Source organism: Pteropus medius, unplaced genomic scaffold (genome assembly GCF_902729225.1).
Source record: "Pteropus medius unplaced genomic scaffold, Ma_sr-lr_union100, whole genome shotgun sequence".
Lineage (NCBI taxonomy): Eukaryota > Metazoa > Chordata > Mammalia > Chiroptera > Pteropodidae > Pteropus > Pteropus medius.
In genome coordinates this window covers 3,784,776-3,812,459 of record NW_024352784.1, presented here as the reverse complement: position 1 = coordinate 3,812,459, position 27,684 = coordinate 3,784,776, and the positions used below count along the sequence as shown (strand labels likewise).

Sequence of the window (27,684 nt, the reverse complement as noted above, 5' to 3'; positions counted from 1 at the left end):
GTACCCTCCACCTGGAATGATTTCCTCTGGCCTCTCCCTCTGTTTGACTCCTACTCACCCTTCAGGTCTCAGCTAAACACCCCAGAAAAGCCCTCAGAGAAGCCCTCCTTGGCCCCAGGCCCCAGGCAGGCCGCCTGTGTTCTCAAGCTCTCTGTGCACTTTTTTAAAAATTAATTTACTTATTTTAATTAGTTTCAAGTATACAGTACATTGGTTAGACATCTATATATTTCATAAAATGATCCCCCCAATTGCTCCTCCCTCCACACAGCCCTCCATGACCAGCGTGTGTTCCTATGTGCTATGCTCCCCATCCCTGTGACCATCTATCAACTTCTAGTTTGTGTTTATTCCCTTCACCCCATTCCCCAGCCCCCCAACCCTCCTCCCCTCTGTCCGTCACCAAATTGTCCACTATATTTGTGAGTCTGTTTTTGATTAGTTTGTTCTTTTTGTTTCTTAGATTCTGCATATCAGTGAAATCATATGGTATTTATCTTTCTCTGTCTGACTTATTTCACTCAGCATAAGAACCTCTAGGTCTATTCATGTTGTTGCAAATGGTAGGATTTCTTTCTTTTTTTTAATGGCTGAGTAATATTCCATTGTATATATGAACCATAATTTCTTTATCCAATTGTCCATTGATGGGCATTTAGGTTGCTTCCATATCTTGGCTATTGTAAATTGTGCTGCCATGAATACTGGGGTGCACAGACCTTTACGAATTATTGTTTTGGTTTTCTTAAAAAACATATATAAGCAATATAATTTTTTGTGGGAAAATATGCCATTTTAATCATTTTTAAGTGTATGGGTCAGCATACTCACATTAAGTGCATGCACATTGTTGTCGAACCATCGCCACCATCCATCTCCAGAGTTTTTCATCTTTGCCAACTACAACTATGTACCCATTAAACACTAACTCCCCATTCCCCTCTCCCATCCCCTGGCAACCATCATCGTACTTTGTCTCTATGAATTTTGGCTCTAGGTACCTCATGTAAGTGGAATCATACAGTATTTGTCCTTTTGTGACTAACTTATTTCATTTAGCATAATGTTCACAAAGTTCATCTATGTCGTAGTATGTGTCAGAATTCCCTTCCTTTTTAAGGCTGAACAATATTCTGTTGTTAAGTAGATACTCTCTGGGGACTTTTATGTCATCATTTGTCCTTACGTATGGTCTGTCTGACTGGTTACTGTCAGACTGTGAGCTCCTGGAGGTAGGACCCTATCACTCATGCTGAAATCCCCAGAGTACACTGTCTGGCATAAAGAAGGTGCTCTGCGGTGGACTTGTGGAGTGAATAAATGAATACTGTGGATGTTTCTAGGGCTTGTCTTCTACCCTTTGCTCTCACTGTGCCCAGGTCACTTGAGCAAACTTGTCTTCAACTGTGACTGCCAGGCCCCCACTTCAGTTCAGATCCACGCTCTCCATCTTGGGCTCCCAGACCCGCTTGGGCATCCTGGCTCCTGGGCTTTCCCAGACCTACACATCTGAACTGAAACTCGCTATCTTGCCCCACCTTTTCTAGGTGGGGTTCCTCTAGTGCCTCAGTCACCTAGGCTAGGAGGCCAGGTATCATACTGAGCTAACCCCACCTCATCCCCCACAGCCAAACAGTTACCATGCCTGGCCTGACTAGTCCATCTCCTAAATGTCTATCTTCAACTTCTCCCTCCCTACAGCCTCTACCTTGGTCTTGGCCTCCCTCCCCTCACCTGACCTCAGTGGCCTTGGCCTCCTCTTCTGCTACCTGCCGTCCTAGCAGTCAATAGACTTTGCAAAGCATGAGTCAGGCTACATTCCACCTCAGCTCAAAGCCCTGCACTGACTCCTCAGGGCCCTTGACAGAGTCCAAACCCCCCAGCATCACTATAGGACCAACCCCTTGTGCTCTGTCCTGGCCACATTATCCACCAAATGTGCCAGGTCTCTCCTTACTGGACTTTGCACATGCTGTTCCTGCTGCTGAGAAGACAAGTTAGGAGGAAACCAGCACCTCCTCTGGGGAAAATTTACTGACCCCCCTTGACTCACAGGTACTTTCTCAATGCTTCAAGAATGCCTACATACTCCACTATGTCTCCAACAGGACTGAGAGCTACTGTGGCAGGGGTCTGTCTCTCTTCATCCCTGTGTTCCCTGCCCCTGGAATAGGGCCTGTCATGCAGATCAACATTTCATTCCATTTATCAAATATTTTCCTAGTCCACGAATAAAATGGAGAGGAGTACACCAGAGGGGTTTCACGATCTAAGCACAGACCCAGGGCTGCTTGGGGAGTTGGAAGAACAGTTGGGGGGCGGGGGCAGGGGACACCTGCTCTGGGGTGGCCTGGTCTGGCCTCGTTAAGGCTCCTCTGTATTCTTTTCTGCCATGGAGGGGACAGGATCACTCCTCTCTTCTCTGTGACTTTGGCTCCCTGTTCACATGTGGGTTTGTTCCCACATGTCTGATAGCTTCCTAGACTCAGAATGGCTGCTCTCAGGGGCCTGGACCAGCTGTGAGCCTCACCTGCATCAGAGTACGCAGTGACTCCACATATGACTGCTCCGTGTCCAGCAGGGTCATGGTCACGTGTTTCCGCATGTCCTGGGGAGACAGAAGGGTGAGCAGTGAACGCAGGTGCAGAGAGCCCATTCACACCCTCGCCTTGGCCTTAAATGCCAACCCTCCTACCATCCAGGGCTGCTGGCTGTTCCCCAAAGATACCCTGGATCTCCATTGTGTCAGGTCTCTGCTCAAGTGCTCCCCCTGCAGGGAGTGCCCTCCCTTGCATCTCCCCACCTTCCCAGACAGCCCCCTAGATCCTCCACCCCACTCCCCATGGCTGTTGTGTCACAGATCTGGAGATCTCCTGTTTACTTCTTGGCTCCCTCGCTGGGCTACTGAAAAGGACTCAAGAAATCAATAATGTCTCATATTTGCAAAAGAAGATGCCTCTGGGCCATCCCCTACACCAGCTGCCAACTCTGAAAACCCTACCTTCAAGGTTAGGGCCATGGGGCCAGAACCTACCTGGTTGGGCTTCACAACATCCCTGAGAGTGAAAACTGTCACCTCTTGCCATAGGAAGATGAGGTGGCCCGGAGAAGTAAAGGTGGTGTCAAAGGTCACACAGCCAGGTAGGGGCAGAGTTCAAATACTCTCAGACAAAGCTGGATCCCAGTTCTTGCATTTAAAGAGGTTCACTGAGCCCTACTCCATGCCAGGCACTGTTCTAAGTATTATATATTATCTCATCCTTTTGACAACCTGTGAGGTAGGTATTATTACTCTTCCTATTTTAAAGAATGGGAAATGAACCAAGTACCAATGACCTCTATTATGGAGTCCCTAAGGGGTCACTCAGATTCTGCACCCATACCCACAGAGACAGGGTGTGCATCCCTGTCAGGAAAGCCCCTGTTCTGTGGGAAGACTTTGCTAGAAGCCAAGCTGGGGATGCCTACTCTGTGTTCAACTCCCTAGGACTGACGACTGCCCCTTGCTACCAATCCCTATGTTTCTGGCCCACTCCTCCAAGAAGCCTTCCCAGATGGCACCAGTCCCAATAGCTTCTCTTCCTAGGTAGAGACTCCTCTTCAGCTCTCCTGGAGTGGTCCTGAGCAAGGCCACTAACTCCTCTGGGCCCCAGATCTCTGGGGCTTATTCTATCCTCTCCACTCTCCCTCTCAGGCCTCAGCTGGCTCAGAGCATCTGTCTGGACCCTGCCTCAGGCTCCAGCCATCAAGCCTTGCTGATCTGAGTGTACATGGCAATGCCAACATGGGTGTCCATGTCTGTGGCATCCCTCCAGTCTCCATCCCTAGAAGCCCCTCAGGGTAGGGACTCACCAGTGGGGCTGCCTTGGTCACTGTTGTACCCAGGGTCTAAGTCTGCTGAATGGACCCAAGCCCCGGGCCTGTCCAGCCTGTTCCCAAACCTGTCTTATAATAAAACACACTCAGAAAAGTGAGCTCCTATGCTAGGAACTCAGGGATGGGGGGTGTGAATGACACCCCTCTAGCCCTGTGCTCTGATGGGTGAGAAGGCACTGGACCCTGCCTCAGAGACCCAGCTCCAGACAGATCATCTATTCTCAGTGCTTCTAAGGTCTTAAAAAAAAAAAACAGGGCAGCTTCCAGTAGGTGGTAGCGTGAGCTGGCCCCATCCTAGGATGAAGAGTTTGGGAGAGCATCAAGGGCCAGAAGGGCCTCCCAAGGAAAGGCCCAGATACCCAACCCCCCTTGTCCTCCAGGGACATCTCAGCACTTCACAGACATGGCCTCGTTTCAGCCTCACACTCATAACTCCATGACACTGGTGCTGTCATCTCCACTTCACATGTCAGAGAGGAGACATGACTTGCTCAAGGTAACACAGACAGAGCCAGGTCCTGTAGAGCCAGGACCAGAGTCTCTTCAGCCACCTCATGCTAAGTCTTAGGGCTCCCAGCACTCAGAGATTTTACCCAAACTGATCAGCCAGCTGTGGGTCATGGGGTCCCCAGCTCAGACTTTACCAGCTGTGAGACCCTGGGTGGTCATCTAACCACCTGGGCTTCCACATTTTTCTCTACAAAATGGAACTAATGGTACCTTCTTCCTAGTACTGTGAAGGAAAGGAGGCAGGAAGCAGAGCAGTGCTCTCCACACATACACAATGGGTTTGTGAGGTCCACTCTTCTTCCACCTCAGCGAGGCTGTTTATCTGTATTCCTATCCCTGCTGGACAGGGAGCTCCTTGAGAGTATGACCAGGATGGGCTCAGCCCTGGGTGGTAAAGACACCCTCCTCCACCCACTCCCCTGGCCCAGCCCTGCCAGGCTCAGCAGTGAGGGTTATGGGCAGAGAGGCCTCCTAAGGGAGGCAGGGCTGGTGCTGGGCCTCACGGCCCAGAGGGCCAGAGTAACTCACGCAGGGAGGCTGACTCTGCACCGCCTGCCTTTCCCAGCCTCCTCCCTGCTTAAAAGCACAGCAGGCTGTCACTCAGCTGTCAGGTAGAGGCATAAAAAACAAGGCCAGCTCCCTGTTGCTGCATGAGCACCCTTCCACACGTGCCCAGACACGGGTGTGAATGTATGTGGGGGCGGGGGGCCCAGGGGAAGCAGCGGATGGGCAGTGCAGCTGTCAAGTAGATCAGCAGGCCCACCTGTTCTGGGCGGGACAGCTCTGCAGGCCCAGTCTCCTTCCAGAGCCCCTCATCCTTCAATAGCCATATCCCCAGTCCTTTACTACATGGGACACTAAAAGTAGGAGGGGAAGGTGTGGGCTGAAAAGATACAGCAGAAAGACAGAGGCGGGAGCCTCGCCAGGTACGGGTATGATTGGGATATCATGACCCAAATCTCAAGACCCCAATATACAGAGTATGAAGACAGAGACACATGTACATAGAAAGAAGCCATAAAGGCCAGACATCCTGCAAAGAGACAAAAAAATGCAGCCAAGTCACCCAGCTGAGGACCACGGCCTTCGGCCCAGAGATTTGAGGCAGGAGAGAGAGACACAAAACACAGCACAGGGAGGAAGACAGAACCACAACCCCCACTGGAACCTGAGTTTAACAATCTAGGCCCAGACACACAAAGCCATGGAAACAGCCACTGGAAACCTCCCCATCCCCCGCAGGGAATCACATACTGAGCCAGGAATGGGGACACCACTGTTGCCACCACAGCGTGATTCCTCCAGGGCCCAGAGGGTCCAGTGGCAGGGAGAGGATGGCAGGGGGCCAGCAAAATTGGCTCACCCCTTGCAATTTCCCCCTCCCCCAGCACATACATACACCTGAGGACTGCCAAAGGCCTGAGAAGGAGTCTGAAAAAACCTCCCCTTCCTGAGCCTGTGGACTCAGGATACCCCTGGTGACAACGTCTTACTCCACGATGACCAATATCAAGTTCTAAGTGCTACTAGGCCTTGCCAAGGCTGGGTCTCAGGGTGCAGGCCTCCTACACTATCCGAGTTTACCAGCCCTTCTGTCATCCTAAGCTGGCATCCTGGTGGCACCAAACCTCAGTGCCCTGTCAGCCATACCACCCCTGCCAGGGCTCCTTACACGCCCTCAGTTCTCCCTGTCCCCATCACTTATCACTGAGCCCCCAGCCCCATGGCCAGGCAGCTGGTATGCCAGATCAGAGTTCTGGGTCCTGCACTCCAGCATCTGCCCATGCTAGCCCTAGTCCCGGGTCCTTGAGTTCTAGTCCTTGGCCCAGGTCCCTGGCTGTCCCTCTCCCTCCCCCTACCTGGGACGCCCCAGGTTCCTCAGCGTCAGCGCCGGTGGGCTCCCCGGAGGCGGCAGCCGGGCCCAGATCACGCATGTCTTCCAGCGCGATGGTGAACTGGGCCAGGGTCTTTACCATCTGCAGCATACGGCCGGCCCGCCGCCGGGGCGGGGGCTCAGGGGCAGCGGGGGTGGCCGGGCCCCCTCCCTTCCACCCACTGTTGCTTCCTCCGAGGACTCAGCCCTGCCGCGGCGGCGGTCGCAGCGTCAATTCCAGTGTCAATCTGATCGCTATGACCTGGCTGGCGGCGGCGCTGTTACCTTCTCCGCGCAGCTAACGCGACCCGCGAGCCGGCGCGCTCTGCGCCGCCAGCGGAAGGGGGGCTGGGGAGGCGTGGCGGGGAGGCCCCGCCCCCTCCGCGAGGCCCCGTCTACTCCCACGCGCGAAGGGCGGCTCAACCTCGCCCCCTCAGCTCCCCGACACAGAGGCGTCCTCTCGCGGACCCATCCCTTCTAAGGACAGAAGGCGGCCCACCTCCGTGGACAAAGGCGAGTACACTTGGCACTTTTTGTCCACACCTGTACCCACAGAGGTACACACAGGAGTATGCACACACCTACACAGAATAGGCCCACATACACGGATTTGTATCCACGCGTGGGTCACGGCCAAGTGCATACACGTCAACATAATCCTGTACAGACCTGAACCCTGACACGCATGAACCTGACCCAGACAGCACACAATGGCATGTGCTTCCGTGTTTACACAACTATAACTAGGCACAAACAAGCACACATATTTAGGGATGCACACACAAACACATCCCTGGAAACTGACACTGTCCTCCCAGGGGGAGCACTTGGGCCTGATGGAGGAGGCTACTAGGGAAAGGGCTCAACCTGAATCATGCCTACTTCCACCCTACCCAGCTGACCTATGTCCTGTACTTGAGACAGTCCTATCCCTCTCCATCCCCCTCCCGTGGGGGGAGGGCTTCAGGCATTTATAACCACAACCCCACCCCGCACCCCCGTTCCTCAAGTCCCAAGTGATGCCAGAATTTATAACCACAGACCCGGTTAACCAGGAAGGCGGGTGGTGAGCTTTGTTTTGTACCAGCTCCCACCCCCACCAGGGGGCGCCGATGCACCCTGCAGCTGACTTGGGGGTCCTTCTGTTGTGGCTCAACTCTGGCTGACTTCATGCTTCCCTAGTGTACTGAGGGCTCCCATACACACCAAACCCTCAACTGACTCCCTCCCCCAAATCTGCTTTCCCCTGAGTTTCCTTCACAGTGGAGACCTCCTCACTCCATCACCTAAACTGGTTTCATCCATCCACCCCTCTCTCCCTTTTGTTTGATACACTATAGCCATTTCTGTTTTAACTTCTAGAAACAGACCAGGCTCTCTCCTGCCTCCGTGCATTGGTCCATGCCTTTTTCTCTTGAGCGTGCTTTTTTTTCTTTTAAGACTAGCTTTAGTGCAAATGTCACCTCGTGGGGGAAGCCCTTCCTAATCCAGAGGTTAAGTCAGGTGTACCCGTTTTGTGCCCTCAAAGATTCTGTTTTTCTTAACCAGGTACCATAGTTTGTAATTATACATTTGAGCAATTGTTAGATTGACTCCCATCTCCTCCCAGGAGACTGTAGGTTCCCTGAGGGCAGGGTCCATGTCCCTTTTGTAAGCCACAGCTCTCTGTACATAGATGCTGGCTAATAAACCCCCAATAACTCATCCTCTTCCCTTCTCCTCACACACCAAACCAGCTTACAGTTTCTTGCTCATGATCCTTCCCCGGTATCCTCATGGCACAGGATCAACCCCTCCTGATAGCCCTTTCAGCCTCCAATCCTGCTCTGCCCCACTGTCCCTCCTACCCCTGTTCAGCCCTCAACTAGGTGAGCTGCCCCCCATCTCCCAGCTCCATCCAAGGGAATCATTCCTCATCTTCTCCTGAGAAGGCAGGACACAGGCCCTGGCAGCACTTGCCAGCTCAGAGTCCAAAATATCCAACACTAAAATTTTAACTCCCCAACAGACAACCCTCAAGTAGCCAACAATGAAAACAGGCACAGAAAATTCCCAGAGAAAACTGATATGACCACCACCCAGCAGCAGGCTCCAAAGCAGTGAGCATCACACAGACAAGAGGCAGGGATGCTCCCAGAGGCTGCCCTTGGGGGCAGAGCCTGACACATGATAGTGTCTGTGTTACATAAACTGGGTGAACACATTTGTCACCCCTGGGTCCCATAAGGGCATGGACCGCAATAACTCCTGAGTCAGTTTGCTGAATGAAAGAATTAATGAAGGCATGAACGTGTGCTCTGCAAGAACCTTCCTTCTGGTCCTTCTCTGTAGTGTTTCTCAAAGTGTAGTCCCTGGACAGAGAGCTTCAATGCCTCCTGGGAATGTATTAGAAATGCAAATTCTCAGGTCCCTCTACCACCACAGCCCTATTGATCTGAAATTCTGGGGCCCAGCAATCTGTGCACTGGCAGCATGGAGCCTTCAAGGCCTAAAGCCTGCCTGGCCACCACGTCCCGTCCCAGGGAGCAGGTCTTTGTCAAGCACCTTGTTGCCATGCGAGGTGGGATTGAAGGTCCTCCAGGAGGGCCCCAAGTCCTCCTCCGCCTCCAATTTGGACCAAGAAATCCAGTGAGTCCTTTTGCCTCTTATCCTTCCAGTGGGATAGACTGTGGGCTTCCCCGGGGTGGGGCCTATTCCTCTTCCCTCTCCTCTCAGGGCTGGGCATATTAGGGGAGAGATTGGGACAGCCAGGCTAGTTGACTGAGTGATGATTTGAGCAAGGAGGATAGACATACATCATGGTCCAGTCCAAATAGTCAGGTCCCAAAGATAATCCACACTAGCACAAGAGCTGGTGGTCTGAAGACCCCACCTCTGGTCCATTGCTTGATCACTGTGGCTACTTAACCCATATTTGGCATTCTTTCTGAACACCTTCCTCATCTGACCCTCTCTCCAGCTATATGACCTGGAGCCTCATTTTGTGAGTCGTTAGGTGGCAGTGTATAGCTTGGATTTGTTAGTGAGGTGTATCCATCCTCTCATTAGCTCCAGCAGGACTGGACCTGCTGAATCCATTCTGGCCATCATATAGGAGCTCCCAGACAATACTCATAGGACTCAGCAGAGGGAGTCACCTCTGCTTGCTGGGTGGTAGGGGATATTCAGGGAGGGCTTCCTCGAGGAAGCAGGGTTTGAACAAGGTCTTGAGGTCAAGAGATCCACAGGAATGTGGGTGTCCAGCCTGGAGAAGGGGACAGGGATTGATGCCAAAGGCATTGCTTGCTGCTGCTGCTACATTAAGGATGGATAATTAGATTCAAAACTGTTGTCATGGTAACAAAGGGGCTGGCTGAGGAATGAAAGGAAGCTGAGAGAACAGGAGCACATAGCTGCTGAATCAGGGTGTCCAGAGATTGCCTCCACATCACAGGCATCAGAGCCCATCAAGGTGAGGTCAGCCGGGGTAGGGACCAGGGACACCCTATGCGGGTCTGGTTCTATTGCTCCTCTCATCTCCCGTTTCAGGCATTGATTTCTCTTTTTCTTTTGTGTCTCTGCAGTTGTTTGGAGCGGGTCTTGCTCAGAATAGTTTTTATAAGTGTACAAGGTGGTTGGTAAAGGCCTGTCCAGCCCTCTTCTCCATACCCCACACCCCACCACAATACATACACCAACCCCCAACCAACAGATCCTCCTCCCCCCTCCTTAGTCAGCGGAAGGCAAGAGGCAGGGAGGGGCAAAAGGTCTCTGTTCCACAAAGCCACCACCCCACTCTACACCCAAGAGAGCCAGGTTTGGCACCATAACTGGTAGGACCACCCTTCTGCCAGCCCTGGGGAACCCCTAACCCTCCCTATCTGCTGGTAACTTTCTCATCTCTGACAGAAGTCCAATACTTTGACTGCTTCTGGACATACTCCCACTCTAAGCCCCACCGAAACCTCTTGCATCTGAGCACTACCAACTTGGGGCCACTTGGTTCTACAGTTGGTGCTGAACCAATTTGGGGGGGCCAGTGATGAGAAAGGACATATGGATAGATAATGAATGGCTGAATAAATGAAACGATGGACTAATAAGTAATAAATGGATGGATGAACAAAATGATAAATAGAATGACAAATGACTACATGAATGGATGCACAGATACATGGTTCAATGGATGAATAATCCATTGATTTTTTATTTTATTCATTTGTTGATTAGTTCAACAAAATTTATTGAGTATATACTCAGTACCGAGTACTCTGGTGGGGACTAAAGGTAAGAAAAAAGGACTAAGCCTTTCTGGGCACAGCAATCTACGTAGGAAAAGGAAAAGACAAGTGCAATGAAGGTTATGAAGGAGAGATGCAGGTTCTGGGGTCTCCAGCCTTTCACACCTGTATGGCTCTATATAAATATATTCCAAGATAGCATCTGAGCTCCAGAGCTGCCCAAACTGGAACACTGGAAACTCCATAATTTCAGAATCTTCACCATCATTAATGCTGTTTGAATACTTGTCAGATGCCAGGTACCCACCATTGCTTTCCAAGCCCTGGCTCCTTTAATCCCACAGCAGCCCTCTATCAAGGGTTGTTATTGTTGTTCTCCCATTTGAGGCTCAAGGAGGTCACCTAACTGGTAAAGAGTGGAGCCCAGTGGCTGCCTCCAGGCCCCATGTTCTTAAACCCACCACACCTCCTGGAAGGAGAGCCCCTCTCCACCTCCCCTCTGCCTCGTGCACTCGGCTCAGCCTGCCCTGCCTCCCTTGGCACAATGGTTGCCTGAGTTGCCTTTCTCCAGTCTCATTTGTATTGAGACAGTGACATGAATAGGTTCTCCTGACCCAGGATGGTTTTGGTGGAAAACAAAAATGCCATCCACAAGCAATGCTGGGATCAAGGAGGATCCTCTTCCTTGGGAACTGAGCACTGGCTAATAGCTGTCTGACATTCCTGACCCCACCGCTGTCCATGGGCATGGAGCAGCACTGGATGCTTCCAAGCTAATCGGCTCCCCATCTCACTGATGGCGGCTGCCCTCCTCAGGTCCTCAGGTTCCTCAGTGACATGAAAGGTCCCAAAGAGGGACTTCTTGGATAGAGATTAACAGAGCAGACACTGGAGCTAGATAGCCTGGGCTCGAATCCTGGCTCTATCGCTCACTGGCGCCATGACCTTGAGCAAGTCACTTCTCTTGGAGCCTTAGTCTCTCCATTTATTCCTTTCTGAGACCCCTCCCTTTGTCCTGTCCTTCCCCCTCCCTTCCCAGGTGGACCCTCCTGTCTGGAAGAAGGCACCTCTAGAGGCTCCACAGAGTTCCTAGGCCTCATAGGCAGTTCCAAGGGCCCCGTCCAAGCCACAGGGCTCCCTCGGAACTGGCTGCTCTAAGTGAGCCCCAGAATTCTGGGGAATGCATTTCGGAAATGGAAAGGGGAGATTAAGGGCCTAAGGAACCTCAAGTTCTTCCTGCCACAGGGCTACTGCCCTGCTTAGGTGGAGCTCTGTGTGCACCTGGAGGTGGGACTATGAGTGACATGATGTGTGTCCCATATGTGTGGACTCGTCCATGTGTCTGTGTATTTCCCTGTCAGCAGTCTACTGCACAGCCCCTCTGTGGTGATGGTACATGTGGTTCTGTGACAGAGTTGGAAAGTGAAGAGGCCACTTTGATAAAGTAGCTATAGTTGTTGTATACTGAGCACTTACTAGGTGCCAGGCACAGGCTAAGCACTTTACACCACTGTCTCATTTATCCTCATAATCATCCTAGGGAGGTGTCACAGACTGCATTTCTCAGATAGCTACCACAATATTTTCCATTCCCACATACTCTTCTGACAATGAGGTACTGACGTTCTTTCCATAGAGTGATGAGGCTTATGTCCCCTCTCCTTGAAACTCGGTGGAGCTTTGTGACTGCCTCAGCCAACAGAGGACAGTGGAAGGGATACTATGTAACATCCAGAGCTAGGCCATGCAAATGCCACATATCTTGCTCTCTTGGGTCACTCATTCTTGAAACCCAGCTGTCATATTGTAAGGAAGCCCAGGCCACATGCAGAGGCCATGTGTAAGGTATTCCAGCTGACAGCACAGATTTGTCAGTGAGGATGCCTTCAAGGTGATTCCAGCCCAGCCACTTTAATCCTCACACCAATTCTCTGAGTTATATTACTATTATCCCCATTTTACAGCTGAGTAAACAAAGGTTCCAAGAAGTGAAGCAGTTTGCCTAAGGTTATAAAGCCTGACATGGCAAAACTGGAATTTGACAAGTAATGAGCATATCAGAGAAGCCTGAGTGACTTCACCAGGGTCACAGAGCACATAAGTGAGGAGTTGACCCACTATCTGATTGCATGAAAGACTCCAAGTGAGAACTACCTAGCTGAGGAACAGGCTCAGTGAGGTGAAGAAGTCATGTAGCCAGTGAATGGCAGTGCTGAGATAAGAACCTTGGGTCCTTAATGTCTTCACGGGAGAAGTGAGGCAAGGGGATGATGCACAGATTCAGATTTCATCTACTGGTCCAGAGGGGTCCAGCTGGGACCCCAACCTTAGTAGCACTAGAAAATCTCACCACCCTTCCAGAAACTGTCCCCGATGGCTGAAAGGCAGATCAATGGGGCAGCTTTCACTTACTGTGTTGGGGCTCAGGCCCAACTTCTGGCTGATGACCTGTGCTGGCCACCTCCCAGTACAGAAGAGACACTACGCACTGCACTCCTGACTCCCTTCTGGGCCTCCAGGAATGACGTGCACTCCCCATACCCTTAGTGGGCACTTACTTTTACTGCTAGCTCATGTTTAGTGAAGTGCTGTTTTTCACGTGTTATCTCATTTAATCCTCACACCGATCCTCTGAGTTACTATATTACTATTGTCACCATTTTACAGATGTGTAAACAAAGGTTCCAAGAAGTGAAGCAACTTGCCTGAGTTTATGAAGTCTGATGTGGCAAAACTAGAATTTGACCCCAACTAATAAGCATATCAGAGAGGCCTGAGTGACTTTACCAGGGCACAGGGCACATAAATGAGGAGTCAAGCCAACTTCAGAATTAGGTGGTGGTGGGCTGCACTCTCTTCACCGGATGACTGGTAACAGAGAGATGGAAATAGGAGGAAGGTCTCTGTCTGCCTCTCCATCCCCACCCCACAATAAGGTCCATAAAGGCAGAGACCTGGTCTCTCTGTGTTCACAGCTGTGTCTCTAACCTACAGGAGGTGAACAATATATGGCTGTTGATTGACGGGCTTGCTCTGTGACTTTAGCCAAGTTGCTCCCCACTCTGGGATTCATGTTCCCCCTATGTAAACAAGTGGGATAGGAGGGTAGAAGTGGACTCTAAAATTTCCTCAGGCTTCCTGAGGGAGGTGGGAAAGTGAGGTCATGCCCAGAGATGGGGGATGGACAGCCTGACCTTTCTTTCTAATTGTCCGCTGGCGCCAGGATCCAGCCTTCTGGCTTTAGTGAGGAAGTTAGGGCTCCAGAAACTGCACTTCCACTAGATGCCCCACGGGTGGCAGCAGAGGCCCACATGTGGTTTGAATTTAACTCCTCTTTTTACTTGTGGGTTTTTTCCCTTTTTCTTCTCCTCTGCCCTGCCCCCTCTTTATTTTCAAGAAGATACAGCTGGACGTTCCAGCCTGGGAAGAAGTTTCTTAACATCATGGTTAATGGCAGAAAGCAGGAGGTGGGGGTAAGTGGATAGACAGACTCTCAACAGATGTAAAAAATATCTCCTGATGAGCCGGTAAGCTCTGCATATACTCTTCTCCAGAGCCCAAGAGGCTGCTACTATCAATTCCATCTTACATGCAGAGAAACCGAAACACAGATCTTGTCCCACATCTGAGCCTGAGGGGGCAAGCTGCCCCACATTTGGGGGAGGGAAGGCTACCATTGGCAATGTGATAAAGCCCTAGGGTAGGATTTGCTGTCTGGCAACCCTAGCTCCCAGGAAATGTACCCACCCAACCCCCACACACTTCTGCCCACAGTAGTGGTCGGGCCCATGGTCCCAGCCCTAGCTCAGAACCTATGGATGAGGTCAGCTGCCAGATCCCTCCCCTCCCATCACTAAAAATTATTTCATTCAAAATGTTTTAACTTTGCTCATCGTAGCACACTGCACGGAAAATCGAGCCCATGTGGTCTGGGACCAGTCCCACTACCTTCTAGCTATTGTAAATATTCCTTCCCTTTAATCTCAGTTTCCTCACCTGGAAAATGAGGGTGAACGCCTACCTACTGCAGAGTAGGTGCTCTGCAAAGGAGGGCTCTTTTCCCCTGCAGAACTGGTGGAGACCCAGTTCTCCAGCCTGCAGAGAGGCTGGGGTGAGGGATCGTGGGAACGGAAGTTATCCAGTGTCTGTTTCCAGCCCCTCGTGTTCCCTCCTCCCTCACTCAGACCCAGGCACAAGTGTGGGGGGGGCTACATTTGTGTGTGTGTGTCATCGGGTTGAGATGGGGTGTTCTGCCTCTAGAGCGGAAGATGACTCACTGGGCTATGGGCCAGGCACCCTGGGAAAGGCCAGGCCAGCGTCAGGCCTGAGCCCCAGGGAGCTAAGAGGCAGGGAGAAGGGGGCAGGGCCTGTCTGAGCTGTAGATATAACCCTGGAGGCTCTCAAAGCCCCTTGCAGCTAAAAGAGGCCATCTTCCTCAATTACCAGGGTGCCAGAAATTCTATTCAGACCACCAAAGGCTCAGGGAAGCTTAAGATGTTATCAGCTCCCACTAACCTATTAATCTGACCTGTTGTAGGCATGGATGCTGCTGGAATAAGGCAGAGGTGCTCCCTCCTCTTCAGAGCTCACAGATGTCAGTATCTATGCCTAGAACAGAGCCCAGCCCACAGTAGGAGCTCAGGTTATATTTGTGAATTAGTGGATGGATGAAAGCAAGTATCAGTATAATGAATGTGCACAGCAAATTTAGAATGTTCATATTTAATCCCCCCTTGAAGGAAGGTGCTAGAGAAGGGACCATTCCTTCCTATTTTATATATGGGCACTGAGGCCCAGAGAGGAAAGTGCCTTGCAACTCCTAGGGCAGCAGGGAGTCAGCTGAGGCTAGAACCAGACTCTTGGGGCTCTTCCACTACAGCTTGTCCAAAGGAGTTCAACCGGCTGGGAGGCATTGTGGCCCCCGCCTTCCCTGCCCCTACCCTATTCCAGGAACCCAGGAGATACTCTCAGAAGGGGAGTAAGTTCCTACCATTAGTCAGTCACTCTGGCCCTGGAGTGAGCCCTGGTCACTCTAGCCCAACTCAGAGCCCGGAAAAGCCCCTCATTACCACAGACTGTGAAGATGCCCAGTGACAGTGACCATTCCTTGCTCAACGATCCCTCCACCTCAGACTCAGAGGGGGCCGTCACTGGGCTTGGGCCATGCTTACAGAAGTGGTCTCTGCTGTGGGCTGACCAGAGGCAGCCTCGGCTTCTAAGCCTTGATACACTCTATCAGCAACTACTGACCAGCCCTGATGCCTGGGCAGCCACAGTAATGTGTGTATGTGTTGCACAAGATTCACAGCTGAAGGTCAGCCTGAGCAGGTCTAGGCTCTACTCTCCCAAGGCCCCAGGACCAGCGCCACCACGCCCAGAAAGCTGTCCTGATAGCCCAGATCTGCCGACTCCCCTACTTCTCTGAGCACAGTGAGGAAGTTCTCAAGACTAACAGGTGGTGGGACTAGGGCTCAAAACCTGCTTCTGCCACTGATCGGAGGACAGGAGGAGAGCAATGGCATACAAATAGGAGTTGATATTTCTTGAGGGGTTCCCACGTGCTGCTTTCAAGTATTTATTTGAACCTTGTTTAGCCTCCTGGACGGGCCTATTATTGCCCTGCTTTACACAAGAGGACGATTGGCACAGGGAAGTTAAGGGTCAAGGCTGAAGGTCTCACAGCAGACAGGATTCATGCCCCCAGGAAGTGGAGGTGTCAGAATATCCATATATTCCACAGTGCAGGAGAAGGGGTACCTTCCAGCCCAAGGCAGTAACCCAGATATCAGCCCAGCCCCCCAGCCCAAGGATTATATATAATATATCATATATAATAATATATATAACATATATATTATATATATAGATATATAATAAAGAAATGGATATATAATAGATATGAAATGTAAAGGGCTTACTTAGCACAGTTCCTGGAATAAAGGGCTCTCAATAAATACTAGCTGTTATCAATAACCAGAGATCCTTAGAAGGCAAGTCATGTCAGAGGTCAACTGGACCAGCCCCCTCCTAAGGCAGGCATCCCCTGGCAGCCCTTGCTTGTATACCCCCAGGGCCAAGGAGCTCACCCCCTCAAATGGTACCATGGTAGCCACTTCTACTATGGGTCAGGTCTGCATGGGAGAAAGCCTGAGCTGGGCTGGGCCCCTCAGACCCTGGGTGGCCTTAGCATTGGATGGTAGTGACATTAGGAAAGATATTCCATCTCCTAAATCCTCTGGTCTTAGACCCTTCTATGGGTAATTCTCCAGGTGTGAGGTTGAGAGAGGCTTTCTGGGTGGGTGTCTTGTCCCCAGCCCAGGTGACCACCTCTGATCCTTCATTGTCTCTGGGTAACAGCAGTATTTGCTGGCAGCACTTTGTGCCTTTTCCATTTTCTCCTTTGGAAAACACATGAGAAACCAGTTGAATCTAACTTCCTCCCTACTCCACCTCCAACCCTTGTAGTCCCCTAGGGGCAGGAGGCCCTCTCTGCCTCCTCCCTGGACAACAGCCTGCTGGAGAGCCCTGAGAGGAGGGGCCCTGTGAGCTGGCTGTTGCCATGGTGATGGCAGTCCTGGAATTTGACCACTGGGGCCCAGGAGTGGGGGTGGGGAGTTGATACGGGCCATGCTGGGGGCAGGGAGGAAGGTCCAGAGGCCCAGGAAAGCCAAGAAGAACAAAGGCAGGTCAGGGGTCAGGGTCCCCTCCATGGCCTCAGTTTCCCCATCTGTAAATAGGGAAGAGGCACGGACCTCAAGATCTCTCTTTCCAGCTCTAATCCAAACTGGAACCTGGGTGAAGACTAGGGGTGGGAGAAGCAACCAGAGCAAGGTCAGTTGCTCCCTTTGATGATTAGGGACCCCAAGGAACAGGGACTTGCCCTAGGTGGCACAGCAAGTCCAGGGCAAAACGAGGACTAGATCCTGGGGTGGGGATGTCTGTCCACTCTGGCTTCCCTATTTCTCCATTGTCTTGTGGTGGGTCGAAGAGAAGCTCCAAGAATGACTATGGCTGGGCCGGGTTCATACTCCTGAGACGACGGACAATGTGCCTGCCCTGCCAGCAATCCTCAGCATTCCTGGATCCAGAGGGCTGGCAGAGGGCCTGCCCCCACCCTGCCTGCAGTGCCAGGCTGTGGTGGGTATTTCTAAACAGCTGCTGCCTCTATTTGCCTTCCCCACTTCCCATTCCAGGAACACAGTGAATTCCGCTCCAAGCCTCTCTCTCCCCTCCACTTTGGTCAAGCCTGCATCCATAGCCATCCTCTGTGCTCACACCTTCAGGACAGCCCCCTCTTCCTGGCCACCTCCTCCCGCACAGTCTGCCTTGGGATCGGGGTCATCTCCAGGGCCCCTTCAGCTATGATACCCTAGGCCCAGAGAAGAGTTGGGACTTGTCCTAAGTCCCACAGCACAGATGAGGATGTGTCACCAGCCTGTGCCCAATCTCCAACTGTCTACCCAACTGCCACCCCAAGCCCTTCTCCTCACCCCTCTGCCTTTGCCCCTCAACAGCCACAGCCGGGCTTCTCCTGCTGGCCCTCACACCCACCCCAGAAAGATACTCCCATTCTGACCAAGTCACTCCTCAGCTTCAAATGCTAGCCAGCTAGGAAAAAAATAGACTTGGAGCCATAACTCACACTACGCACCAGGATAAATTCCAAATGGATAAAAGATTTAACTGTAAAACAAAACAAGAAAACATAAAACACCAGAGGAAAACATGAGGAAATTGTTTTATAACCTTGGAGTGGAAAAGGCCTTTCTCTCCATGACTCTAAATCCAGAAGCCATAAAATAAAAGCTTGATAATTTAGACCACATTAAAATGAAACCTTCCGCATGGCAAAAATATACCATAAACAAAGTCAGAAGTCAAGTGACAAAAATCAAGAAAAAATATCTGCAACTCATAACCCAAAGACTAACCTCCCTAATATTTTAAAGGTTCCTAGAAATTGATAAAACAAAAGGCCAAGAGCGCAACGGAAAAGTGGAGAAAGGCTATGAACAGTTCACACAGAAAAGGGAAACAAATGTCTTAGACATGTGAGAAGATGCTCAGCCTTACTCATTATAAGAAAAATGCAAATTAAAACACATTGAGATACCATTTTCCACCTATCAGACTGGGAAAATACCCAAAGATTTGAGTTAGTGAGGCTGTGGGAGCCAGGTATCTTACTCTGGTGGTGGACACCTGTGGACGGCATCAAAATTAGAGTCACGTATACCTTATATCCCAGCAATTCCACTCCTGAGAAGGTGCCCTCAACATACACTGGCTCCCACACAAGTGACCTACGCACAACCTTGTTCACCGCAGCATAATTTTTAACAGCCAAAGATGGAAAATAACCAAAATATCCTTTAATACGTGGTTAAACATGGTTTGGTCTCTTGTGCAATAGGACACCACAGAGTACAAGAAAGAATACAGAAGCTCTCAAAATGCTTATAGGGCAAGATCTGCAAGCGAAGCTCAGTGTGCCACCATCTGTGACGAAAGTGGGAGAAGGACAGTGCATTTACTGGTACTGCACATAGAAGGGTTCATGAGCACAAATATCGAGGTGTCCTGGGTAGGGCAGGGTGGGTACCAGGCAGCTGGTGGGAAGGAGACTTTTTACCCTTTTTGATTTTTCTTAACCATGTGAATACAGTACCTATTCACATTTTTAAATATATAGATTGAATTATTTAAAACATCACCTCATAATCCCTGCTGCCTGCTCCAGGCTCACATCTCAGCTTTGAACAGCCTTTGCAGCCCTCATCTTCATTCTCAGCCTTCGAAGGCTTAGCTTCAGCCTGAGGCTTCCTCAGGAGCCATTCCTTCTGCATGCTCCTTCCTGAGGGGATACCCCTTGGGTTCTCCCAGCCTCTGAGCATCTCTGTCCCAATCCTGATCACCCCTGTGTCCCTATTTGTGCATGTCTGGGCACCACCCTGTGTTCCCAGCCTACAGCATAGGACCAGGTCCTAAGGGGGTTCCCAGTGAATGAAGACAAGATAAAAGAATGGGGTTGGGGGCTGCTCTGCGACCCTGAGTTCGAAGGCTTTGTTTCCCAACGTGTTTCCTCTTACACAATTCCAGTCTCATCTCTGATGCCCCTCCAGGAAGCTCTCCCACCTTGCAGTCAGAGAAGGGCTTGGCCTTCGAGCCCTTTCTGCAGAGAATTGTCAAATTCCTCCTTCACAGGCTACACCTTCATCCCTTCCTTAGGTTGTGGCGATCCTGCCCCTTTCTGGGCCACAGTCACTCTGTAAAGCGGGGTTGGCAATGGGTGACTTTATAGCAGGGTGGGGATTTCTGCCAGTGAGAATCCAGCAGAGCACCAAGTCCACAGAACCCCACCCCACTTCTGCCTCACTCCTTTCCTATGGGCAGCTGCCTGGGAGGGCGGGGGTTGAGGTCCCTCAGGGAATTCAGCATATCCTCCCACCAAAAAATGACTCTATACTATCCTTGGTGAACCCATCCACTTCTCTCCATCCCTGGTACCCCTACTCAGCCAGGCCAGGCCACCACCCTCCCTCCCTCCCCTTCCAACTTGCTTTATGATTTCCCACTGATCCCCAATGGTCAGTGGTCCAGCCAGCTACCACAGGCATTATTCACATTTAATTCTCACAAAAACCCCTATAATAGGTGCCACTATCATCATGCCCATTTTACAGGTACATAAACTGAGCCACAAAGGGCTCATAGTCACACATCTAAGAGGAAGAGCAGGCAGGGTCTAAACCTAAGCCATCTGGCTCCAGTCTGTTGTAACCCTTATACCAACACCTCTGGATGCAACATTGAGTGCAGGTGCTCAGGCTAACCCCTGACACCCTGGGTGACCTGGCCCTTGCTGACCCACCAGCATCAAATTTCCCCATCCATATCAAACTGGCCATAGCAGTTCCTCAGCCCATCATACTTATACCCCAGGCCTCTGCATGTGCTGGTCTCTCTGCCAGGTATTACCTCTCATCTTTATGCTTGGCAATTTCCTACTCATACTATGTTTTTGGTGGTCAAAGAAGTAGTGGGCCAGGTAGGCACCTGAGGTAGGCAAAGCCTGGGTCCTGAAGGGCCTTGGGCCTGCCAGTCTCAGAGCTCAGGCTTTCTCCTGCCAACACCTGTCCACATCTCCTTTTACCCACTCTAAACTCAGGAAAAGTATTCCTGATTCTAACCTAAATTACCTCAACCTAGAGGAGCCAGAGGGATTCCTGGGCCTCTAGAGAATGTGCCTCCATCTGTCCCTGATCAATGACCGAATGGGGCCAGACAGCATGCCCACTCTGGGAGCATGGCTGGCTGTCAGCGCCTACCACCCTCAAAGGGCCTGTACCTTCCCAGGCAGCAGCAACTGGCAATCAGGGTTTTCCCATCACACCAACAAGTTTTCCTCCTGATCAAGTGGGGGCACAGCTCAGCCTTTCGGGCCCCTGGTGGGGGACATCACCTGCTCAGAGGAGCCCCAGGGTGGGTGTTCCCTCAGCCTGGCTCCCTCTGGAGACCTAGCACCCAACAGGGTTTGTCCTTGACCAGGGAGCCTGGCTGGGCAGAACTTCTGAGCCTGCAGAGAAGCTGAAGGGAGAGTCTTGTCCTGCTCTAAACCCCTCCAGCAGGGCCCCTCTGCCCCAAACAGAGATTCTCTGCCTGAGTCTTGGGGGCTCCATGGAAGTATATGGGGGGAAATGTGGTCAAGGGTACAGACACACCCCCACCTTCACTTAAATCAACAAGGTTCCAAGTTGGCCTGTTTTGCAGTTCTGTGTTAAGACTCCTCCAGAAGAAAGGGTTCTACTGTTTTGAAATGCTTGGAAATTGCTGCCAGGGATAAAATCCAGACTTTCAGGCCTGGCCTTCCAGATTTCCCAGGACCCGCCGACTTCTCCTGAACCAAGCAGCTTTCATGATGCCTCAGCCACACCAAGGCTTTACCATCACAGGCCTCTGCTTTCTTGGTTCTTTCTGCCTGAAGGGCCTGGCTCCATTTCTGCCTGTTGAGGTCCTGCTGGTCCCAGGCTCCAGCCACTTCCCATACCCCTTGTTAGCCTCCTTCCCCCTCCTTGGCCTCCTCAGTCCTCAGATGCGGCTTCCTGGGACAGGAACTCTTTCCTGTTAGTCCTAGAACCCACCACTAACCTTATACATACAGGCACCAGTGGACGCAGGGAAATTGAATTATAAAGGTCACTTTGGACTCTCCAAACCCATTACCAAGGCTGATTCCAGAGTTAATTACCTAGGGCTAATTAGAAAAGCTAGGAGCAGCTGTGTCGTCAACTCAGTTATTTCACCAGTGACAATGAACATCCCAGTCCTCATCAAACTGCTCGGCTTTCCCGCTGGGAGCGAGGCCCTGCTCTAAGCAGAAAGAAGGCTGAGGCCCTCTCCCCATTTACCTGGTTCCAGCACCCACTGCCCAGTCCAGCTCCGTGATGGGCACGCAGGGGTTTTAGTGCAGAGAAGACTACTTGGTTCACACCTCCCCAGATTGGATAATGCCTATTTACATTACTTGTTGACATCTGGCTGCCCCTATCTATTCCAACTTCGTTATTATCAGTGCTTGCTCCAGGGAAGGTATGAGGGGTTCTCAGGCTGGGTCCTCACTTCCAGTATCTACACAGATGTCTTCATAGGTATGTCTGTTGGAATTGAAAAGGAGCACGTGTGTACACTTGCCTACATGTTGTGTACCTCAGGCTTTGCCCGTGTTGGGATGGGTGAGGGTCTACAGCCTATGGGCTCCTCTCTGTATCTCCAGCTCAGGGCCCAACACTGGTTGTTTCTTCCCCAGCACCCATGGCCCAGGCCTGGCCACACAGAAGGTGGCCTGATGACTAAGGGGTGGGGGCCACAGTGCTTCCTGAGGCCCAAGAGTTAAACTCCTGGGACAGGGCTCAGGGCTAGGGGCCCAGTGGGAAACAGGGCAGGAGGCTGGGGGGTGGGGGAGGCGGCTTAGGCTGGCTGCGGGTCTGGGCCTCTCTAGGCTCTTTGTCCAAATATGGAAGGTTTTTTTGTCTCCATTTGAGTCACGCCGGCCATGGCCCAAGAGATCTGCTTTCCAGATACTGCAGGCAGGCAGGGCTGTGCCAGCGCCGCCGGGCCTGCTCCCCCCACCTCTCCTTCCCCGGCCTGTGGCTGATCTCAGCACCCTTCCAATCTCCTGGACCAGAGCCTTCTCCACAAGCCGGGAGCCCAGCACCCACCTCAGCTGCTCTCCAGCACCAAGAGAAAGGGCCCTGGGCCCATGACGGGAGGAAACACTCATTCCCTCGGCCTACCCATCACCTTCTCTCACTCTCCAAGGGCCCCTCATAGTCAAGTGGCTCATTCAACTAGTATTTACTGAGCAACTATGTGCTAGTTCCTGGGCTAGGACTACAGACTGTGAATCCAGTTAGCTCCCCATGTCCAAAGCAAAAGCCACTCTCCTTCCTCGTGCCCACCCTGGGGATGGCACCCTCCGCCCCTTGCCCCCCACTCCCCGCTCCCATCAGGTAGTTCTAAAAGCCAGGAGCCTGAGTAATGTGCAAGGATTTGGGGACCAGACTGTCTTGTCTGAACTTGAATTCTGCTACTTGGTTAGCTTTCCTAACCTATGCAAACTATTTCCCCATGCTGAGCCTTAGTTTCTCATCTGTGATACGGGGATGTCAGCACCTCCCCATAGGGTGATGTGACAATTAAATGGAAAGTGATCAGACCAGTGCCTGGCACACAGGAAGTACTTTGCTACCAGTACTGTGATTCTACCCCCTGACCATACCACATTCAGTTAGGTACTGTGGACTAGACCTACTTTCCTTCCTGATTGCTCTGCTTTAAACAAGATTCACTCCTGCAGCCTTGTAGTGAGGCCAGCCTCGGTTCCAATACCACCTCTCTCCTGAGATCTGTGATCCAAGTTAAGCAACTACTTACCCTCTCTGGGTCTTAGCATCTAGTTCCTACCCCTAAGTGGTACTGGCTTGAGACAGTAGCCTTTACCCATCTGCCAGGTCCCACCTGTCTGAGTGCTCAGGCCTCTGGTCCCCAGGGCAGAGCCCACACAAGGCTGGGCATGGCGGTAGGAAGAACTCAGAGTAGCCTGAGAACTCCCCGTGGGCAGAGCCCAGCTCTCTACCTGCCTTCTCTACCCCCTCCACATTATTTATTTAATAATTTTTCTTTTTTTTAATAAATATGTTTTGATGTCCTACCATGTGCCAGGAACAGGAGGGCTTGGCATAGGTGGGGCCACCAGCCCAGAACCAAGCATTAGGTTATAGGGTGAATGGGCCCTACCTACATTGCCCCACCCAGAGCCTTGAGGTCTGTCCACCCCCAAGCAGACAGTGGTTGCAATAGCTGTGAGTCCTGGGGCAGGGGAGGGTTCCTGACGCCCGGCCTGGGATGCTGAGGGGACACTGCCCTATGCAGGGCCCTCTTCTGAAGGCCTAGTCCTGACCAGGGGCCTCTGTCTGGCTCTGTTGGAGGCAGAAAGATAGAGAAGATCAGAGGAGACAAGAGACAGAGGGAGCAAGAACAAGGGAAGAGGGCAGGGTACACAACAGAGGAGGGAAGGAAATAAAGCAAGGAGCCCCCAGTGAGGGGAAAGCCTGGTGTGAGTAGAAGAAAGAAGTAGAGGAGGCCCTCACAGCCCAGGCCCTGAGTCCAGGTGAAGAGGTGGGGCAGGCAGATAAACTGATCACTCCACTCTCCTCCTCCTCCTCCTCCTCCTCCAGCCTTGGGGCAAGGCCCAGGGCTATTTTTAGTGGGAACTGAATTTAGCTGTTCCCTCGGAAATTCCTCACCCTCCCCAGGCTACGCCCCCGCTGGCCTTGGGGAGAAGCCTGGAAGCTCTAGTCCAGTCTGGAGGAGAGAGGAGGACTCAGGAGCAGCCAAGAGTTAGAAGGGGACTTAGGCATCTCATGAGGAAACTGAGGCTCAGATCAGGCTCCAAATATGAGTTACTATTCTCGCTACAGCCCCTGCCCTATTCTCCTCCAGGAAGGCCTCCAGGCCTGCAGGGCTACAGAATAGCACTTATCTCAGGGTCTAAGGTACAAATATCATGAGACTTTGTCTTGAAATATAGGACCCACTGCTAGCAAGACTGCCTGCCTGTCCACCTGCCAGTTACTCTAACCCCAGCTCCAGAGAGCCTGTGTGGGTAGTCCAGAGCTCTCCTGGGCTCTGCCACATCTGAGACTCCCGCCTCCCAGATGGGGAGGCTGAGGCCAAGCAACTTGTCTTGGGTCATAGCCAGTGGACTAAAGAGAGGTTCTACAGAAAGTAACCTCACAGGGAGATCTGATCATAAACTCCCAACTGGGCAGGCAGGTAGTTATGCCCCAGGCCTACAACTTGTTTAGTGAAAGATTTTTAATCCAGCCCTGTCCATTGTTCTTATGCATCTAGGTTAACACACCTTTGAAATGCCAGAAGTAATACCCCTCAAAGGAGGCATTAACTCTCAAGAGAGCACATAATCTTGTTGACGTTCCTGTAATCCAATCCCTGCCTTGCTTTCTCCCACCTGCATATAATCTTCTTTACGGTCTCTCTCTTTCATTTCGAATGCATAAAAGAAACTGCAAAACTTATTCTCTGGAGCATTTGAGATCTTACACCCTGGGATATGTTCTCAGTTTGGCTCAAGAAAACTTATAAAAATTCTCTAAGGTTTGAGTGTTTCTTACGTCGACATCAGCAAGGCAGCACAGACCTGCTCCTTCTCTCCCCTACTTGCCCCTTCTCTCCCCTACTTGCCCCCTACCCAGGCTGCTCCCAGAAGGGCTGGATTAGGGCTGTAGCCTGGAGCTCTACTGTTCTCTGGTGACCCCACTGAGAAGCCGGGTACTTCCACTGGAGCAGGAGGGACTGAAGTTAGACAAGAAGTACATAGGGCACAGAGGCAGGGGTCTGAGCTGGCTCAGAGCTCCCTCACCCTTCCAGAGATGCAGAGGAAAGTTCTGCCTTGAGGCACGGGGATGACTCAGATGACCCTGCATCCTGTCCCAATGTCTCATTCTCTAACTCAAATAAGGTAGGTGGGCCCCACTCCCCCATCCCCAGTTTCTGATAGAGCCCCTGAGCCTCAGTTTAAACCATCAGATTTTACCTCCGAATGATCTCCCTAGTAAGTCTTTTTCTCTCCATCCTCACATCACCTGTTCCCCTCAGCTCAGGTTTCTCAGCTCCCTGGCCCCTCCAATCACCACCCACAACCAGAGGATGCTTTCTAATGTGCCCATCTGGCGTTGCTCCTCCTCAGTTGCTAACTTTCCATGGCTTCCCACTGCCCATAGGACAAAGCCCAGGCCACTTAACTTGGCATTTGAGGTCTTCAACCTGGCTCCTACACACAGAGCCTCTTTCTGTGTGCTCTGGTTAGAGACCTCCCTACTCTCTAGGCCTCAGACATATATTGAGGCTCTTCTTTCCTGTCTGGCTCTGCCTAATTCCCTAAAATGTCATGTGACCCATGTCACCTCCCCTCTCAAGAACTCCCAGTGGCCCCTTAAACCCCTAGTCCAAGTGTGGACCTGGAGCAACAGCAGGGAGGTGCTCGGGGCAGAATGTTAGGCCTGGTCTACTACTGTGTGGCCTTGGGCAAGACCCCTCCCCTTACTGGGCCTCAGTCGCCTCTCCGAATAATGCAAGGTGAGGGGTGGTTAGAAGACACAGCCTGTTTATAAGGGTCTTTCAAGGTAGACTATTTTGGCACTCAAGGCTCTGCCCTCTCCCCTGCTTCCTATCCTGCCAAGAGGTTGGATATCTCACCCCTAGGCCCCACCACAGGGAGACAGGAGAGGGAGAACAGAGAGGTACCAGGAGTGAGATCTCAGTGATATAGGCAGCTAGGATTTTTGAAAGATGGAGTCAGTAGGATTTTTGGGGGGAGGTGGGTCCCTTCTCGCGCTTCCGCCCCTTCCCTTCCACATCTGCTCCTCGACCTCTAGTGCCCCGTCCTGGGAAAGGACTGGATGTTTGTTCAAGGGGGTTGGGGGGAGGGGTCTCAGCAGTCCCAGGAGGCGAGGCTATGGGGCTGGCTGGCAGCCAGGACCCCGGGCCTCCCTTCCTCCTGCTCCATGCTGCTTGGGAGCAGGGCCTGCTCACCCCTTGGGAACCAATAAACAGGAAACAGACACCAACCTGGCACTTGCTCCTTCAGCTCGGCCCCCTCATCACAGTCCCCCCTACCTTGCCTCTCCCCGGGCCCAGAATCTCCAAATCAAAAACTAAAGATCTCAAATGCATGAACAACATCAAGCTAAGAGGTATACTCCTGGAAAAAAAAACAAAACAAAACTGAAAGTCCATCTTGAAACCATGAGAGTCTACATTCTGAACTGGCAATCTCAAAAGCATACACTTTAAAGTGGCCACATTTCTGAGAGCTTCTAGACCTGGGGTCATGGGCTGGGGACTGCACAAGCATTATTTCTTTGACCCTCACAATCACTCTTAGTATCCCCATGTTACCGAGCAGGAAACTGAGGTTAAGAACTGAGGTGCAATGACTTGTTAGGTATCACTGAGCGAATGAGTCAGAGTCAAGTCTGCCCCCAAAGTCCACTAGGTACACAGATCTTCAGACTCCCTGCCTTGGAGGGGACTGAGCCCTGCTTCATGGTCTGGTTCCAATGGGTCTGGGGCTCTGACCCAGAAAGGGCTTCAGCTCTGCTGCACCTCCCAGGTTGGGGCTGGTGGTAACAAAAGGAGGGAGGAGCTAGAGAGAGGAGCAAGTGCAGTGGGCACCTGGATCCACCCAATTAATTGCACAGTCCCTCTCTCTCTGCCCACCTCCAAAGGCCCAGGATGCTAGGCCACCAATCTTACCCAGGTATAGCCAGGACTCTACCTACCCTCCTGTCCAGAGCTTTGTCCTCTGCTTCAGGGTTGGAAAGAGATGCCAAGAATCCAAGCATCTTGGAGTCAATGTCTCCTAGAATGTTAGAATCTTCACATCTTAGCATCTCAGTCATAAGGGAAGGAACTAACATTTCTTGAACACTTACTATGTGCCAAGCCCTCTTGGCATTATTTCATTTAATTTTAATAATAACCCTTGGTGAAGTAAGGGGCTAATGCCCCCATTTTATGGACTCAGAGGAGTCCATAAATGCTTGCCTTGAGTCCTGGAGCCAGCCTGGGGAGAGAAGGGATTTCCGCCGTTCTCCTTAACCTCTATGTGGCACCCTCCACGTG

General features: G+C 51.6%; 1 protein-coding gene across 2 annotated transcripts in view; it reads right to left on the bottom strand.

Annotated features, from left to right (window-relative positions):
• ARHGEF17 (Rho guanine nucleotide exchange factor 17) overlaps positions 1–27,684 on the bottom strand; it is a 54,547-nt gene that overhangs the window by 15,304 nt on the left and 11,559 nt on the right. For both annotated transcript variants that reach the window (XM_039847980.1, XM_039847981.1), the window contains exon 2: positions 2,531–2,608. In XM_039847980.1, the coding sequence (XP_039703914.1) occupies positions 2,531–2,608 (78 nt within the window). The remainder of the gene's footprint in view (positions 1–2,530; positions 2,609–27,684) is intronic.